The 14,483-nt window shown below is 40.1% G+C and overlaps 1 protein-coding gene across 1 annotated transcript in view; it reads right to left on the bottom strand.

The window, feature by feature from the left end:
- Positions 1-242: 242 nt before the first annotated feature.
- LOC127416051 (E3 ubiquitin-protein ligase RNF217-like) overlaps positions 243-14,483 on the bottom strand; it is a 34,913-nt gene continuing 20,672 nt past the window's right edge. Inside the window, exons 2-6 of the mRNA XM_051655160.1 lie at positions 8,685-8,915; positions 6,598-6,762; positions 3,942-4,143; positions 1,555-1,626; positions 243-380 (exon numbers count right to left, since the gene is read on the bottom strand). Of these exons, the coding sequence (XP_051511120.1) occupies positions 301-380; positions 1,555-1,626; positions 3,942-4,143; positions 6,598-6,762; positions 8,685-8,915 (750 nt within the window). The 3' untranslated portion in view covers positions 243-300. The remainder of the gene's footprint in view (positions 381-1,554; positions 1,627-3,941; positions 4,144-6,597; positions 6,763-8,684; positions 8,916-14,483) is intronic.

Genomic DNA, 14,483 nt, shown 5'->3' with positions numbered 1-14,483 from the left:
TGTATAGTTCCATTTTTTAAAATGAACTGAATTCAAATCAGTTTTGGGGTCATAAAAACATTCCAAAACAGAATCTTCCCATTTAGACTTTGAACATGATGCCAAAGACACCATGTTTATCCCCAGATATTTGTGGAGGAGAGGGTGCAATTGAGGATTTTCACAGGGTGCAGTTAGCAGGAAAACCTCACATTGTGACTGTTGTATTGTATCTAGGTGGCAAGTATCCTTTTGGCACCCAAGGCTATTTTTGTGGTGTGTTTGTGTGTCCAGATCCTGAGCAGGATGATAGAGGCTGACTCAGCACATCCAGCGGCCCGACCCCTGTGAGCGCTTCCTTCTCCTCTTACAGATGTAGTAGATAGGCAATGCAAACAGGCCTGTGAAGAGATCAGTTGCAATACAGGATAGCTCAGTCACACCAGGGGCAAGAGATTGAAAACAACATAACAAAATACTTAAGTCATAACCATATAGGTAATGTATGCCAAAAATGCTTTAGAGAATATTTTAAATGTAAGAAAACAGATATAACCCACAATGAAAGCAGTCAAGAACATGTACAGGCCATATTTCACCTTAAACTTAAAATTGTATTTTGCCTGAAGATAAATTAAGCCTATTTTAGGACCATTAAAATTGTATGCATTGTGACGTTATATTCATGATAATTTAAGGAATGTTCCGGGTTCAATACAAGTTAAGCTCAATCGACAGCATCTGTGGCATAATGTCTTTTCTTTAAAAAAGCAAAAATCGAGGTTCCAGTGAGGCACTTTCAATTGAAGTGAATGGGGGCCAATTTTTGAGCGATAAAATAAGGTTTAGCCACAAGACAAAAACAATATGTGTGTAAACATGATTTTAGTGTGATAAAATCACTTACAAACTTTTCTGTGTAACATTATAGCCAATTTCACAACTTTGTTACCATGACGATGTAATGTCAACAATGACCATTTAAACAAATTTGCAGCTCAAATAATACACAAGTTTTAACAGAAGAATTAATGCAAGAGCTTTTATATTCTGTTTAAACCCCCCAAAAATTGGCCACATTCACTTGCAATCTAACCTCGATTTTTGTTTTTTTTTGGGGTTTTTTTTAATGAAAAGGAGGAATGAGTCGAAATACATTTTTGTGGTAAACAACATTATGCCAAAAATGCTTAACTTTTATTGAACCCGGAACATTCCTTTAAGCACAACCCAATTAAGAATTTGTTTGTTGAGGAGAGCAGTGCTATTACTTTTCTGTGATCAGAAGCACAATTTTCTTTTATTTTACAACAAATACTAACATGGCCTAGAAATACTTTGAATTTATAAATAATAAAAATGTTAGAATTATAATTATTATTTTCCATTTTGATAATTAGAATACGATTTTTTCGCAATGTGTAACTGAAAATCGCAAATGTCCTATTAAACATAGGCTTCATTGTTTGTGCAAAACATTATTTCATATTATTGATTTTGAGGTGAAATATGACCCAGACATGTTCTTGACAGGCTTTGGTGAGATTCACTCAGAAAGTGTTCAAAAATCCTTACCTATGACAAGCGCCAGAGCTCCAACGATCACAACAAGAACAATGACCGCTGGAGCCACCAGCACTTTACTCACTGTGGAGAAAACAAAAGCAAAGCATTCAGCCTCACTAAAACAAACAAATTTAGAATTCTTATCTATTGCAGGATTAAGGGGAAATGGATGGAGAATATTTGTTTTTTTTTCAGTGAGTCAGTAAAGTGAACTCTATGACCTTTGTACCAAACCCTTGTGTCTGTGTTGTATGGATGGTTAAGTATCATACTACGGTTCACTGCACTGCTCTAAAGGACATCACACAAACTCCAGCTCATGTAAGGGATATGCATTAGTGCTGGAGAGATTTGCAAACTAAAGGCAGATCATAGAGGCGGTCATGTATCTGTGGTCATACTAACTGCTGTTATCAGGAGGTTGTAATCTAGCAGGGTTTGGAATTGTCTACATGGTTCTTTCATTTGATCTGGTTGTGTCTTACCAAGGCTTAAACACAAAAGTGAGCTAAAATGTCTACACTGGAAAAATGAAGAGGTTATGTTGCTCTATACAAATATAAAGATTTATATATACAGTTATACACTACAGTTGTGCCTGTACACCAATGTTTCCTGCACTGATATTCAGCAGTGTACAGTTTCTTTACTGCATCTGTGCAGTGTAATTAGAATTAAATGTTTAATTCTTTGTTGTTTTTGATCAACAGCTGACTATAAAAAACAGAAAGTTTATTAAGAGACATTACTTAATGATAAATGGATTGTATGGATCTCTTCTTTGGACACACATTACACAGAACAAATCAAACCAAACTTTAACTCTCATCATGCAGTGAAAGGATCTTGGTGCTGAACTTCTTCGCTAATATACTACTCAATCTGAAAATTTCCCAGCCAGTGGCTAATCATAGACATTTTCTTTGCAGTAACGTTTTAATAGCGTGAAATTTGGCTGCATCCGTGAGTGGTTTGCTTGAATTATATAGGGTTGCTGCATGGAGTGAAAGATCCACATTGGGATTTAAGAGTCAATACTGGGATCGTTAAAGGGGTCATGAAATTCAATTTTTTTAAAAAATAATTTTATTATGTTCCCTGAGGTTTTTTTGCAGGAAAACAGTCATAGTAATGAATTATAATTTTCCACCCTGTCTCTGGCCCTCAGACTGAAACCCTCAGTTTTGGCCACAGTGTCTCTTTAAACTTAAATGTAAACGCCCACTGTTCTGATTGGCTAACATCATTTAGCCCCTCAAATTCAGCCATATTTGAAACTCAATCGGAAGAGAATAAACAAGCTCTCCATAACATTATAAAACTAAATTTCAGGGTTTACACATAACATACATCCAACACATTGCTTCAGAATATTTTAAACTGTTCACTCAGCACATTAACACCATAACTACCAAACAGTCATGACATTTGAAATATTCATTAATTAAACGGTTTACTCAAAAATACATCCAGCTAGTGCTTGTTAACATACACCAACAATTAAAAGTAGCGCAGATGGGCGCAAGAACAGCAAGACTCAGAGCAGCTGAATGATGCTGAAAGGAGTCTCTTTTCTGAGTTGTAACTGACACCGCATCTTTTAAAAGCGGCACGATAAACATGACAACTGTCAAAGACGTCTGTGTAATGCATGTTATATGCACAAAAAACTTCAAAGTAGTCCAGAAGGGTCCCCTTTGGTGTTCAGGAATAGTTGGTCACACTAGGCCTGTCTCTCTCTCTCCCTCTCTGTTTACGATACGAACCGAATACCTGTGGGCGAGGCCAAGAGTGCGATGACACATGTTGTGGGGTGTGTAAATACAACTGAGCAATGTCTTGTGATGTCATGAACACACAGTTTTGAAAATGAGACATTTCAGTGGAGTGGGAAATATAAATGCTCTTTTTAGACTGGGGAGGAAGCTTTGAGTTCTGAAATTTACAGTATGATTTTATAGTACATTTACCTCTTATATGTCTAAATATCAAGGAAAATTTGATTTTCCATTTTATGACCCCTTTAAATTGAAGATCACGATGCATCGAATATTAATCATTTTTACCAATATTTTTTCAGTCTTACTTGTGAGACTTAAATTTGACAGGAGAGAAACCTGTTTGAAAACTATTGCAATCCATTTACTGTAGTTATGCTAGAGGTTCAGATATTCCACCCCTTTACCTTTAAATAATCAACATTTGCAAAAGGTACCTCTACTCTATATACTGTATTGGAAACAAGCAAATCATAAGAGTACCCAAAGCACATTATAATAACAAATGGACAAGATAGCTTACCCACGTTAGCTCAAGCTATGTTTTCAATGTAACCCAATAGTATTCCAAATGAACTAAAACAAATCATGTTTTGTTCTCTGGTCATGCATACTCACTACAAACAGAGCCTCGGACCAGCCGCCGCAGGTGGGGTTTCTCAGGCAAGTAGCGGTACTTGCAGCCAAACACACTCAGGTTGGAGGTGTGGTCCCCAAAGAAGCGCAGGTGCCTATATTTTTCCCCACAACGGTAACAAAAATTAGTGTTGCACTGTGTGCAGGTCATGTGATCACAGCCCTCAGTTCTCTGAATATGGATCTGTGGGTAAAGAAAGGAAACAATTTGACAATGAGTAATCAATAATCATACCACAAAGATGCACTTGATTAAGCATTAAGCTTTTTATATTTTATTTATTGGTTACATTTCTCATCAGAGCTGGGATAAAGTAATAATAATAACTAGATAAAATAGACAAAATTTGATGTTAGCTTGACAAAGCCTAGCCTGAAAGTTTGAAATAGTTTTAAAAGCTTGAAGTTATAAGGTTCCAAGCCTTCCAGTCAGACAGAATGATAAAAACTCAAAGACCACCACTGACCTCATCAGAACCACTACAGACCACATCAGACCTCATTAGACTACATCAGACCCACAATAAAACACATCAGACCTCATCAGAACACCTAGAGACCACATCAGATCCCATTAGACCACATCAAACTCCATAAGAAAAAACCAAGAAACCACTTCAAACACCATTAGACCACATCAGACCCACAAGAAAAGACAGCAGACCTCATCAGAACCCTTAGAGACCACATCAGATCCCATTAGACCTCATCAAACCCCTTTATACCACAACAGATCCCATTAGTCCACATCAGGCCCACACAAAATCACATCAGACCTCATCAGAACCCCTAGAGACCACATCAGAACCCATAAGACCTCTTTAGACCCCCAAGAAACAAAATCAGACCCCTGCTGACTACAACAGACCACATAAGACCACATCAGGCCCACAAGAAAACACATAAGACCTCATCAGAACCCATAGAGACCACATCAGATCCCATTAGACCAAATCAAACTCCATTACACCCTGTCTACACCAGACACGAGTGGTGTGTCGTGTCAAAAGCCATAGAGCCCATTATAATCAATGATGCTGTCTACACTGGAAGCGTCTGTTGCGGTACATCCATCGTGCGATAATAAACGGGTGTCCCGTTCCATTTTGTGCTGCACTCGCTGGCACTACTACACAAATTAAACAGTTCAGAATGTCTGTGTTGATGCATCCAATGTAGACTGCCTCAAGTCGCTGCGTCGTGCCATGTAAACAGACTCGCCTGATGTAGACTGTGTTAGACCTTCTCAGACCCCAATAAACCACATCAGATCCCTTCAGACTGCAACAGGCCCACAAGAAAACACATCAGACCTCATTAGAACCTCTAGAGACCACATCAAATCCCATTAGACTTCATCACACCCCCCAAAAAACACATCAGACCCCAAAAGACCCAAAAAGACCAATTAATAAGTTTGGTCTCAGACTAATAATTATAAAAAGTTTAAAACAGAATGTTGGCTTTGTTAAGCTCACATAAAAATAATTAACATAATATATTTTATTTGTACATCAACTTTCATACATAAAATGCAGCTCAAAGCGCTTCACAGGTCTATAAGAGTATAACACATTTAGAAAAAAATAATGTAAAAAACAAGAAAACAACAAGAATGGCACAAAAGTCCAAATAAATGAAAAAATAAAAACAATTAAATCAATTACAAAAAGAAAAGGGTAAAATATATTCATCAAAAGTTAATACCTGAAAAGGAGTTATTTTTTTTTTTAATGCTTGTTGGGTGGATTTTCTTAAATCTGGGTCAGCTAAGTCTACAGCTCACAAAATTATAATAATTTACAATGACTGCACTGCGATTCCTAGAACAGATAATGCACTTCCTAGCATTATGGGTTGAGAAGCTGCATTGTAAAAGGGAAGGCTTTCAACTGAAAGATCTTTACTAAGCCCTCAGGTATCTGGCTCAGGTATGTGCACTATGCCAAACGCTTAAGCTTCGATTTGTCGTAAATAGCACCATGAATGCACATGTCTAGATGTAAAAGAGAAACACCTTGTACAGCTCTAGCAGTCTGGCTGCTTACTCACTGCATGACAATTGTCAGTGGTAGGAACATGGATCTCTAAAAATCATAGCTGTAGGATGGAAAGAGCTTTCAGCCTCATGTAAAATTTAATTCAGAATCACTTTGCCTAGAGCCCAGCCTTATGACTTCCTGGAATGCTGTGTTTCCAAAGATCGTAATTAGAGTTAGACAGGAGGAAAGGAAAAATAAAACAGACAATAAACACATTCCTTCTTTACTATCTCAGATTGCAGTGGGAACATTCTGTTTTTACTCTGAAACTCTGACTTAAATCTGAAGCATTAAGAGGGATAGTTCACTCAAAATTCTGTCATCATTTATTCACACTCATGTTGTTCCAAACCCATATGACCTTCTTTCTACTGTAGAACACATAAGGAAATGTTAGGTACAATTTTCCTTCTCAGTCAAGATTCACTTTCATTGTATGGAAAAAAAAACAAACAATGAAAGTGAATTTTGACCGAAGCTAACATCCTCTTTTGTGTTCCACAAAGAACAACGTGAGAGAGTAAATGATGACACATTTTGCATTTTTGGGTGAACTATCCCTTTAACTGCACATTTTTCTAGAGAACAGTCCTTACCTTGCAGCGTGGGCACTTCTGAGCGTTCCTCTGGCCATGTTCGATGACGCTGGCCCAGTGACGCAACAGTTTGTCTCCTTTTCTATAGTCTCGACACTTCAGGCCTTCGTGCCATGGCGCGTGGCATTTAAAACACCAGACAAACTGGCACTCTGTGCACTGAATCTGTCAAGAAATATTTGAAAATGGAACTGACACAGTCTTTTCCTCAAGGTGATCCTTCTTGAATATAGAGCACAACACTGACTGCCCACTTTTTTAGCCATCTTGTTTCCCAAAGTATCTTTGCCAAGGATTTACACAGTAATAACAGTCTTCATCAAACAGTTCTAAGTTATGAACAAAACAAAGCAGCTCTAAGGTGAATCACAACATTACAAACTTTTAAATTAAGCAGAAAAGTATTTGAAAATCGGACAAAAAGAGGAACGTACAAAACTGTTTATTTAACGTCTTTAATAAGAGAATGAACTACAATCCCATGAAGCACTGCGTATAAAGCAATCAGATTAAAAGCAATGGAAATATATGAAACAATTGATTTAAAAGTTGTTGATTATGAGTATAGAGGCAATATATTTTATGTTAATTGCAAAATATTATACATATAAATATATAAGTACTTTGAGAGTGTAGAGAGACTGACTCGATTGCGCAATTCGCAGTGCGACATTGAAGTGGGCGGTTGCAGCAGAGCTTGTTTTCAGTGATTCTCTGATTGGTAGATCATTCTCTTCAGGATTCACAAGCGTGCTATTTTAATTTGATCCATCCAATAAGAGTGTAAAGTCTTTAATTATCTAATTATGGTGTTCAGTAAAGGAGTTAAGTGATAAATATTTTTCTGTAAAATTTACTATTCTGAAAATTTGTTGACAAAATGTAATATTTTTCCATCTTAACCATTTGTTGTACATTGGAGACATTTCTTTTTTTTTTTTTTTCCTCAGTTAAAGCTGCCTCTATAACCTAAACCAAAATTATTTTACAATTCTTAACAGAAATTATCATAAAGCGAATGACGGAGTAGACATGCTGAAGCTGTGACCGCAGAGACTTAAACATTGTTTGTGTAAAATATAAAAAAATATAAACTTACTAGACCACATGTACTACTGTTGCATCCACCATGAGCAGGAAGTGGAAAAGGGGTACTTATGCCCCGTACACACACGCAGCAACTTCCAGCGACAAAGCGACCAGTTCTCATTCATTTTCAATGAGAGCTGGCGACTTCCAGCGACACAAGTAACAGAAAAACACACACCCCTACAGAATATGCATTTTTAGGGACAAGAAAACTGAATCTTTGTCAAAGTAGAGTGATGTCTTAGTTTCACTGGCAAATTCCTCATCATTATCTGTGATCAGATTTTCAAAAGACATGGCCAGACGTGCAGTCCACCAATAACATTAAAGCGACAGCAGTAGAAACACCCACTAGAGACTTCACAGTACAGAGATCAGTGACATCAAGCGGTAAAGTCGCTGCATGTGTGTATGGGGCTTCAGAGATCTAGCTGACCATGACATATTCTGACTTATTCAGGATAATAAAAAAAGGTGATGCAAAGTGAGGACACAAATCTGATAGGCATTTTTGTATGGAAAATATAATTTAAAGTTTACTTCATGTATTGTTTGATATCTTACAGATCCCTAGATTTCATTTGATATTTATATTTATGAATTTGTTGCATCATTAATCACTTTGTTTGACAGTTTAACATTGTGACCTCTTGCTGAGAACAGGTTAAGTTACATGTGCTTCCAATTATAGAGCATGCATTGAACCTTTTCAATATTTTTATTATCATGAAGTTCTTGATTTTTAACAAAAACAGGATTTTTTTTATTTATTTTTTTATGTAGGACATGTTTTGTCCCTTATCTCAAGAATCAGTGGTTTGTTTATGTTACAATAAAAAAATCTGTTCCCCTATGGAAAAATGTATGGGAATTTTAATTCTGGAACCAGGTTGTTGCGCACTATTGAATTTCTCTATTAATACAGTTTAGACAAATAATTCTGCACTATTAATTTTTGGCAAAGTGACAATTTGATATTTACATTTATCGTGTCTGACCTTATACTTATGTTCAGTCTTGGTGGATGTCTGCTGGCTGTGTCTCTTCAGTGACGTAAACAGGTTGCACTGAGGGCAGGGTTTAGTGCTGAAGTCCAGTCTGCTGAGCTCCAGAAAGTACTTGTATCTTGCCAGATCCTCACTGGTCAGATGTAAAATCACCAAACTCTCCTTCAAATAACCACTGCACTCCGGGATGGGACAAACCAAGTGTGCCCGGCCCACTTCAACCTAAAAAGAAAGAAAATCACCATGTGGACTAAAAGGTATGTTCACACAAAAACGAAACTTCTGTCAACATTTATTCACACTCATGTTGTTCCAAACCAGTATGACTTTCTTTCTTTCTTGGAACACAAAAGGAGAAAGTCTCACCATTCACTTTCATTGTATGGAGAAAATAAAGATGCAATGAAAGTGAATGGTGACCGAGGCTAAAATTGTACCTGACGTCCCCTTCTGTGTTCCACAGAAGAAAGAATGTCATACGGGTTTGGAATAACATAAGGGTGAATAAATGATGGCAGCATTGTCATTTTTGGATGAGCTACCCCTTAAAATTTACATGACTAACATGCAGTGTTGGTCAACCAAACATTAATGCTGCATTAGGCCTAAGAATCAGAATGAGCTTTATTGCCAAGTATGCTTACACATACAATGAATTTGTCTTGGTGACAGAAGCTTCAAGTGCACAAACAATACAACAAGATAGAGATAATAAAAAATAGAATAAAAATAAAAAGCGAATAGAAAATATAAGTATATATGGAAATACACAATAAGACAAAAAATATAAAGTAAATATATATATATATATATATATATATATATATATATATATATATACTGTATATATATATAGTATATATATATATACACACCATACAGTACAGTACATATACTCTATATATACATCTGGCACCAACAATCATGCCACGCTTCAAATCACTGAGATCACATTTTTCCCCATTATGATAGTTGTGAACATTAACTGAAACTCCTGACCCATATATGCATGATTTTATGCACTGCACTGCTGCCACACGATTGGCTGATTAGATAATCGCATGGATGATTGTTGGTGCCAGACGGGCTGGTTTGAGTATTTCTGTAACTGCTGATCTCCTGGGATTTTCACACACAACAGTCTCTAGAATTTACTCCAAATGGTGCTAAAAACAAAAAATATCCAGTGAGCGGTAGTTCTGTGGACGGAAATGCCTTGTTGATGAGAGAGGTCAACAGAGAATGGCCAGGCTGGTTCGAACTGACAAAGTCTACAGTAACTCAGATAACTGCTCTGTACAATTGTGGTGAGAAGAATATCATCTCAGAATGCTATTCTGAGATGCGGGTTGGCACAGTTTTTGCGGCACGAGGGGGACTGTAACAAGGAAGGACACTGGGAACTGGATTCTTCAAACACAGGTAGGGAACTTTTAATTGACCACTTCTCTGGTTTACAGCTTCACAATAACACATCAGCTTCACACTAACTAATCAGCTTCACAATAACACATCAGCTTCACAGTAAGGCTCTCGACCCAGTCTCTCTCTCTCGATCTGCCGCTGTCATGGTCCTTTTATGCCGATCTTCCCAATCTCACTACAATTAGAGACAGGTGTTAGTCATAATTTCGCTCAGGTGTATGCACCCATACCGCTCTCTCTCTCCCGATGGACGCTCGACCACGCCCCCGCTGCCACATATCCCCACCGCCTGACTCAGGCTGGGGAGACATCCGGACTGCCTACCACTCCCCCCATTTCTGGACAGGAAGTAGGCGACAGCCATTTGTGCTCCCGGTCTGTGGACCACCTTGAATTTAAAGGGCTGGATTCCTCTATTACTCCCATATGGAGCATTGCATCCAATTCTTCCCGAACTATTTTTTTTATGTTCGGGAAATTGGTAGGGATGGGTATGTACCACCACCCCCAGCTCGGTCTCAATGTGGTGTTGGATGAGGTTCATGCGACCCAGTAGAGGGGAAAACACATCCGCGAATTCTTGTTGTAGTTTGGCAAGCTCTGCGAGTTGGCACAGTGAGAGGTGGTCTCCACAAGTGACCGGCGTGACGTGATTGTGTTTTGTGTTTACCTCTGGCCCGAGCTCCGCCCTCTCCGGAACTACCGTAGCCAATGTCACCGGGGCCACCTCCCTCCACAATTTCAGGAGGTTGAGGTGATAAATTTGACGTGTGCCCCCTCTATCGGTTTGCTTTACCTCATAATCGAGTTCCCCCCACTCATCGTGTGACCTCAAAGGGTCCTTGAAAGTAATTTTGGAGCTCGATGTAGGGAGTATGAGTACCTTATCTCCTGGTGCAAATTCCCTTAGCCGAGTTCCCCTGTTATACAGTCGGCTCTGTCGTTCTTGAGCTTGGAGCAAATTCTCCTGTGTTAGTTGCCCCAAGGTGTGGAGTTTTGCTCTAAGATCAAGAACGTACTGAATTTTATTCTTACTGTTCAAAGGTCCCTCCTCCCAAGCTTTGCATATGACATCAAGCACGGCGTGCGGGCGCCGCCCATACAGCAGCTCGAATGGGGATAGCCCAGTGGAGGCTTGCGGGACCTCTCATACTGTGAATAACAGGGAATCGAGTCATTTGTCCCAATTTCTAGCATCCTCGTGCACGAACTTACGAATCGTGAGCGCAATGGCGCTTTTGGGGTGGCCGGTGGATTCACCAGCTGAAATTCGCGGCAAACCGCACACCACCTGCGGGTCACCAAATCAAAATCAAATCAAATCAAATCAAATCACTTTATTGTCACACAGCCATATACACAAGTGCAATGGTGTGTGAAATTCTTGGGTGCAGTTCCGATCAACATAGCAGTCGTGACAGTGATGAGACATATACCAATTTACAATAACATCAAATTAACACAACACAATTTAAACATCTGTTATACATAATTACACTCAACTTAAAACATCAAATTAACACAACACAATTTAAACATCTGTTATACATAATTACACAACTTAAAACATCAAATTAACACAACACAATTTAAACATCTGTTATACACAATTACACTCAACAATATACAAATAATAACATACACTGTACAGTATACAATATGCTGTTTTTGTTTTTTTGTTTTTTTTTTACTATATAGATACTATATAGATACACATTATTCAATAAAAATTAAAATATATATGAAAAAAGTATATATATAGAATGTACAGTATTGTACTGTATTGACATTCAGGCTGTCGGTTGATAGTCAGTTGTTAAGAGAGACATAATATAATGACAGTAATATAATTTATGACAGTCCGGTGTGAGATATAAGAGTAATAAAGTGCAGGGCTGATGTATTTTAATCGTGGGAGATCAAGAGTTCATTAGTCTGATTGCTTGGGGGAAGAAGCTATCATGGAGTCGGCTGGTGCGGGTCCTGATGCTGCGATACCGCCTACCTGATGGTAGCAGTGAGAACAGCCCATGGCTCGGGTGGCTGGAGTCTCTGATGATCCTCCGAGCTTTTTTCACACACCGCCTTGTATATATTTCCTGGAGGGAGGGAAGCTCACCTCCGATGATGTGTTTGGCAGTTCGCACCACCCTTTGCAGTGCTTTGCGGTTGTGGGCAGTGCTATTGCCGTACCAGGCGGAGATACAGCCAGTCAGGATGCTCTCTACAGTGCAGGTGTAGAACCGTGTGAGGATGTGGCGGTTCATTCCAAACTTCCTCAGCCGTCTCAGGAAGAAAAGGTGCTGATGAGCCTTCTTCACAACGACTTCAGTGTGGATGGACCATGTGAGTTCCTCAGTGATGTGGACACCCAGGAACTTGAAGCTGCTGACTCTCTCCACTGGTGCTCCATTGATGGTGATTGGACTGTGTTCTCTGTCTTTTCTTCTGAAGTCCACCACAAGCTCCTTTGTCTTACTGACGTTGAGGGAGAGGTTGTGCTCCTGACACCAGTGTGTCAGAGTGTGCACCTCCTCTCTGTAGGCTGTTTCATCATTGTCAGTGATCAGACCTACAACCGTTGTAACATCAGCAAACTTAATGATGGCATTGGAGTTATGTGTTGCCACACAGTCATGTGTGTACAGGGAATACAGTAGTGGGCTGAGAACACAGCCCTGTGGGGCTCCAGTGTTGAGGGTCAGTGATGAGGAGATGTTGCTGCCTATTCTAACCACCTGGCGTCTGCTTGACAGGAAGTCCAGGATCCAGCTGCACAGCGAGCTGTTTAAGCCCAGAGCCCGGAGTTTCTCATCTAGCTTGGAGGGCACTATGGTGTTGAATGCTGAGCTGTAGTCTACAAACAGCATTCTCACATAAGTGTTCTTTTTTTCCAGGTGGGAGAGAGCAGTGTGTATTGTAGATGCAATGGCATCATCAGTGGAGCGGTTGTTGCGGTAAGCAAACTGCAGCGGGTCAAGATTGAGTGGTAATACAGAGCAGATGTAATCTCTGATTAGTCTCTCAAAACATTTGCTGATGATGGGGGTCAGAGCAACAGGACGCCAGTCATTTAAACAAGTTATTTTCGATTGTTTTGGAACAGGCACAATGGCGGATGTTTTAAAGCATGTGGGGACTACAGACAAAGAGAGGGAAAGGTTGAAAATGTCCGTAAAAACACCAGCCAGCTGGTTCGCGCACGCTCTGATGACGCGGCCCGGAATGCCGTCTGGACCCGCGGCTTTGCGGATATTCACCCGTCGGAAGGATCGGGTTACATCCGCTACAGAGACGGAGAGTGAACTAACCTCTGTAGCTTCGGCCGCGAGAGCTCTCTCCGCGAGGGCGGTGTTATTTCCCTCGAAACGAGCATAAAAAGTATTTAGCTCATCCGGTAGAGAGGCAGCGGTGTTCATGGCGGAGTTTTTATTCCCTTTAAAGTCCGTGATGATGTTAATTCCCTGCCACATGCTTCTAGAGTTGGTGGTGTTAAACTGTCCCTCAATCTTACTCCTGTACTGGCGTTTTGCTGTTTTGATAGTTTTTCGGAGGGCATAACTGGCTTGTTTATGCTCCTCCGCGTTCCCGGAATTAAAAGCGGAGGTCCGCACATTAAGTGCCGCGCGAACATCGCTGTTGATCCACGGCTTCTGATTCGGATAGATTCGCACAGTTCTGGTCGGAATCACTTCCTCTACACACGTTCTGATGAAACACATTACGCTATCAGCATAAAGCTCGATGTCGTCATCAGAGGCGGACCGGAACATCTCCCAGTCCGTGCGATCAAAACAGTCTTGTAGCGTAGAGTCTGATTGGTCCGACCAGCACTGGATCGTTCTGAGGGTGGGTGCTTCCTGTTTCAGTTTCTGCCTGTAAGCGGGCAGAAGCAGAATGGAAGAGTGGTCCGATTTGCCAAATGGTGGGCGGGGGAGGGATTTGTAGCCATCCCGGAACGGAGAGTAGCAATGGTCCAAAACCCGGTCCCCTCGTGTGTTGAAACTAATGTGCTGGTGATATTTTGGTGCGACTGATTTTAAACTGGCTTTATTAAAGTCCCCGGTCACAATGAACGCGGCCTCAGGGTGCGCGGTTTCCTGCTCACTTATACTCCCATACAGTTCCTTGAGTGCCCGGTCTGTGTCGGCTTGTGGGGGAATGTACACAGCTGTGATAATGACCGCTGTGAATTCCCTCGGTAGCCAGAATGGTCGACACAGAAGCATAAGAAATTCCAGATCAGGAGAACAGAAAGACTTGATGGAATGTACGTTCCTCTGATCACACCAGGATTTGTTGATCATAAAACATACACCACCTCCTCTAGTTTTACCTGAGAGGTCTTTCGCTCTGTCCGCTCGG

This window comes from Myxocyprinus asiaticus, chromosome 25, assembly GCF_019703515.2.
Source record: "Myxocyprinus asiaticus isolate MX2 ecotype Aquarium Trade chromosome 25, UBuf_Myxa_2, whole genome shotgun sequence".
Taxonomy (NCBI): Eukaryota; Metazoa; Chordata; class Actinopteri; order Cypriniformes; family Catostomidae; genus Myxocyprinus; species Myxocyprinus asiaticus.
This window is presented reverse-complemented; position numbering and strand designations above follow the sequence as displayed.